Genomic DNA, 5,133 nt, shown 5'->3' with positions numbered 1-5,133 from the left:
TTGATGGTGGAAGTATTAGCCAACAAGAAAGCAGGAAAATCCATTTAGAAGCTGAAGGGGTACATGAGAAACGTAATGCACATGCACAACAAGGGTGCTTATTGTACTTGACTTGGTATGCTACCTTATTTTACTAGTTTCACTTCTGAAGAAACTAGATACGATCTTAAAACATATAAAATACATAGGATTACCACATTTAGAAACCAAAATGACGTACGACCGACCATCTAAGATTTGTTTCCATCAAACACAACATGCATGCATGCTGTCATATATCATGTCACGCCTGAAGAATGACACCCAAAGAGTCTACGGAACTGCCACACTTTCCATAGAATCCTGAAAACTTACCGCGTGTGACCCCAAACGAGAAATCAGTCCCGGGGTTTGTGCCGTATTCCCCATAAGTTCTGATGTTGGTCTGGAAAGTCACTGACGTAATCACGGTGTTGTCACCAAATGATCCGACACGTCCACTAATCCCGATGAGGTACTCATTGTCGTCGAAGATGATCTGAAACCGAAATATAAATATCATAACTGCTATATTGTAAAATAAGAACCTAACTTCGATACGTGTATACATGACAGATGAATTAGAAGCTTACCATATGAGGTGAGCCACCATCGCCACCGAATTTTTCAGAAGTATGGGTGCGGCCATACCCATCCTTGTAAGTGAAGCTGATGAAATCTAAAGCGTCTCCACTGCTTAAAGCTATCTTGGTAAGTGTTGAACCATCAGGTATTAGGAATTCCCAGGTACGTGATCCACCCTTTCCTCCCCAAGGTGTACCCCATACACATTCTGCATTGGCTGCCTGCATATGCATCCAGAATAAAATATTACTAAAAGAGATTGAAAGAACTTTAGCAATGAAGAAACGATGTTAACCTGACATTCCCTATTCAAATATAGATAACAAACTCTCAGAATATGGTGAAAGTATGTACCATTTTGGTTAGTGTGGAACTGAAGTTGTTTGTACGTTTAGTCCGTTAAGTGTTTGGCTATATATAGACTCCAGCATGGGGTTGTATAATTGAATGATGGAGTTAGAACGAGGTGAGGTGGCATGTCTAAAACATTTCTCGAGATTCACGTTTTCTAATTCCTAAAAGCTAGAGATGGTTGTTTGAAAAAAAAAAATCCTATTGAGACAAAATATTTTCAAAATAAAGCGTTTGATTAAAAACTCACATGATGCATGTGTTAGGAGTCTAGGTGTGATCGTCTTATATTTCCTCATGCACTAATTACAAGTACTCAAGCAGACATGAAACAATAATTAGTACCTAACACATTATTATTTGATAAATAAGTGTCAAAAGTTTTGTATCTTTGCTTCCTGTTTCCATGTCTTGTTAGGCGTTTTTGGCATATTTCTAGCTTAGCAGGATGACTTTTTATTGCTGTTAAAAAAAAAAAAAAAGGATACTTCTATATGCACCATTAATTAATGTATTGCATAAAAGTTACTCATCAACGTCAATCCACCACCGTTCAGTTATTTTTATTTAAGGTCCTCCAACTTAAATCAATGGTATATATTACACCTCCAACTTTTCAATCTTTTATTACTTTGGAATCTTATCATACGATTTGTTTATATTTAGACAAACTGCAAAAATAATATCTGTGGTGTGCATTTTTTTTAGAGATTTGATCCTTAAAATTTCAAAATTAAAAACATAGTCTTTTGCAACAAATTTTGTTGTCATAATCTTTTCCAACAAATTTTTTTGTTGATTTGGTTTCACCTAAAATTAAAATGACTAAGTTGTTCCAAGTCCAACATGCTCCAAGAGTTGTTTATATAGCTCAAAAGGTGTTGGAGTTGCCTCAACTCCCTAAACACAAACTCATGGGACCAAAAAATGACAAATATGACAAGTAACAAGATCTAAGAAACAAATGAGCAAGATAGAAGCTTTTTACTAACAATGGTCCAGGAATGAAGCGAACTTGTTGGATCTATACTTAAATCCTTTTTCTATGCACTTTGTAACACCTTGGTCTTCCAGATTTAACCTTCCAATGGAGAAATGAGCTCATAATAGGTACCAAGATTCAAAAAAAGCAAGAGGGGCCAGGGTTTCTCAAGGAATGATATGAGGTGATGGAGGCTAGTTATGGGAAAGATTATAAGAAGTTAGAGCCCTTAAATAAGGCTCAAAACCTTAGGATTAGCATTTTGGTCAGGAACAGTTACGTTATATGTAAACTAAGTTATGTCATGCGTAACTCATTTAAAACGCGATCTGGTTTCAGCATCTACTCCATGCATAGTTCTCTTACCCCCTACGTAGGGCAAAACCTCCAAATTCCAGTTCAAGTTATGTTTGATCAAGTAGATATACCCATATCTGCTATAATTATCGGTTAAAGTCACATAGAAACGGATTACATCCCTTGTAGTGGATCTGAAGGGCCCACACACATCTGTGTGTATGAGATCCAACAAACCTTCACCTCTTTCAAAAGTACCAGTGAAGGGTAACTTGGTCATCTTTCCAAGCAAACAAGACTCGCACGTGCCATCAGACTTAAGATGAAATGACTCCAACACTCCATCCTTTTGGAGTTGGGTTATGCTCTTCTTGTTGACATGTCCAAGATGACAAAGCCACAAGCATGCTTTGTCCAAACCATTGGACGAATCGATATGCAACACATTATTTCTTAAGCTGTCTACAACCATCATAGTTTCATATATACAATTATAAGGCAAAGCTTCAAAGTAAAATTACCATTCAAGAAAGCATTAATAAAACCAATTTCATTATTAAACGAAAATCTAAAACCTTGTTTATACAAAGCATGAAAAGAAATAATGTTCCGTGTCATTTCTGACGGGTAGCAACAATTATTCAACTCTAAACCTAACCCACTACTAAGCATTATAGAATAAACTCCAATCTTGGTGACAGGTGACGCTTTCCTATTCCACATGATCAGGTTCATCTTCACATGCTCCACATCCTTACTTCTTCTTAGACCCTACAAATCAGAACAAATGTGAAAACCACATCATGTATCAAGGACCCAAGAATTAGCATGTGATGAGTTATTAGATTGAATAGTGTAAATATCTGCAAAGGTGGGCTTTATCTTCCCATCCTTGATGTCCTGCAAGTATTTAGGGCAGCTTCATTTCCAATGCCCTTTGTCGTGAAAGTAGAAGCATTCCGCATCCTTTGGATTAGAGGAAGGAGCATCAGAACCACCTTTGGTCCGACTAGAAGAGGATTCATCATGGGACTTTCCCTTGTGGCTCTTAGAATGAGCCTTCCTCTTCTTTCATTTCCCTTGTCCAATTGCCAAGATAGGGGCAGCAGCGGTAGGAGTTGGTGTAAAAGATTTGCCTTTAAAACTACTCTCAGCAGTTCTCAGTAGGCCTTGGAGCTTGCTTAAAGTGACCTCCTCCTTGTTTATATGATAGGTCATCCTGAACTGATCATAACAAGAAGGCAACGAATGTAGGATGATGTCAGTGTTGGATTATGTGTCTAAGCCCATAACTATAATTGGTATGTACTTGACCCGAGAGTAGCATGGTCCATTTGGGTTGCATATCACCATGACAATTTGATAAAATGGACTTTTGAGAAGAGTTTATTTATGATTTATTAATATATTATAAGTTCTAATATATTAATATGAAATCATATGATTTAATTAGTATTGATCAAGAATTAATTTGGAATTAATTCAATGATCAAAAGAGACTAATTAAATTAATGGGGACTAATTGTGTAAATTAGTTATATATATGGTTTGGGCTTATGATACATGATGGACTAAGTTTATGGAAGAATCTATAAAGAGTTAGCCCACTTGAATCATGGATCATGGATAATAAGCCCAAGGGTATGGATTAGGGTTTACCATAATCCTATATATATATATATATATATATATATATATATATATATATATATATATATATATATATATATATATATATATAATTCCCTATAGCCAAAATCGGCCTAGACATGTTCTTGGAGTTCATAGGATCCGTTTTGAAGCTAGCATACTCTCTTAAAAGTTATTCTTTGTCCTAGGTGTGTTATGAACCATTTGAGGTATCCCACTTGGGGTGCTAAGTTCTTATAGGCCAAAACTACAAGCTACTACAAAGAGGTAATTCTATAACTCATTTCTATGTTGTTTATATTAATTGCATGCTATGCTAGTTTTAGATTTAATGCTTTGGAAACAATATTGCATGTATAATTAGAGAAAACATAGATCCAAAGCATTTCGGGTTGTATGTGCACCATAGGATGTTGTAGTATTCCAAAACCCAACAGTGGTATCAGAACCATGGGTTTTTTTCTATTATATTTGATGCAATGTGTCATTTTTCAAAGCTGAAATAGTTGTGTGACAGCCCTACTCAACGAGTACTGTCTTGGACTCGTCGAGTCCAGTATGGGGCTTGACGAGTTGACTGTCCAGACAGCAAATTTTCAAGTTTTTTGGCCTGTTTTGGATTAGGATCATTACCACAAAATGTTTTAGTCCATAAAATTTGATTTTGGTGTTATGGCAATGATCATGCTCATCCAAATAAAAGATAATTGTCAAAGTTTCAAGACTTGTATTAGTTTATGTAATTAGGCTAATTTCTTGAAATATGTTTGATATGAATTATCTTATTCTTATGAGTTTAATTTGATCAGGGATGAATTATTTTATTTTTGTGTTAATTAAAATTATGATCTAAATGCTTTTAATGGACTCCATAACTTGTCCTCAAGTTATCGAAAATGAAAAGTTTTTCCTTTAAGAGATCATTAAAATCATTAGTTATGAACTTGGAGAGTCTTTTTCATAAATGTTTTTATGAACTCCATTACTTGTCTTCAAGTTATGGATTTTCAAGAGTCTTTTCATTAAAACCTATATTAAACTCATAAGTTATGGATACCAAAAGTTTTAAATAGTTCAAAACTTACCCTCAAGTTTTGGAATTTGTAAATGTAGAGTCTACCTTTGAAACATTTAATTCCAAACCCAAGAATTTTAAAAGTTTAAAATTCAACCCTTATACTATTATAATATTATAGTTTTAATATATATATATATATATATATATATATATATATATATATATATATATA

The 5,133-nt window shown here is 34.6% G+C and overlaps 1 protein-coding gene across 1 annotated transcript; it reads right to left on the bottom strand.

The window, feature by feature from the left end:
• On the bottom strand, positions 1–984 carry LOC111906583 (protein GOS9). Its single transcript, XM_042896446.2, has 3 exons — positions 958–984; positions 612–824; positions 1–517 (listed from the first exon to the last, which is right to left on the bottom strand). Exons 1-3 carry the CDS (start codon positions 958–960, stop codon positions 284–286), a joined length of 450 nt encoding a protein of 149 aa, XP_042752380.1. The 5' UTR covers positions 961–984; the 3' UTR covers positions 1–283.
• Positions 985–5,133: the final 4,149 nt, after the last annotated feature.

The sequence above is a fragment of the Lactuca sativa genome, chromosome 7 (genome assembly GCF_002870075.4).
Source record: "Lactuca sativa cultivar Salinas chromosome 7, Lsat_Salinas_v11, whole genome shotgun sequence".
Taxonomy (NCBI): domain Eukaryota; kingdom Viridiplantae; phylum Streptophyta; class Magnoliopsida; order Asterales; family Asteraceae; genus Lactuca; species Lactuca sativa.
The sequence above is the reverse complement of the archived record's forward strand: the minus strand, read 5'-3'. Positions and strand labels throughout refer to the sequence as shown.

Excerpts from the sequence above, each read along its gene's own strand:
- LOC111906583 (XM_042896446.2), bottom strand. Across the intron at positions 518-611 it reads ATGGTGGCTCACCTCATATG|ATCATCTTCGACGACAATGA; the intron begins GTAAGCTTCTAA and ends TTTCGGTTTCAG.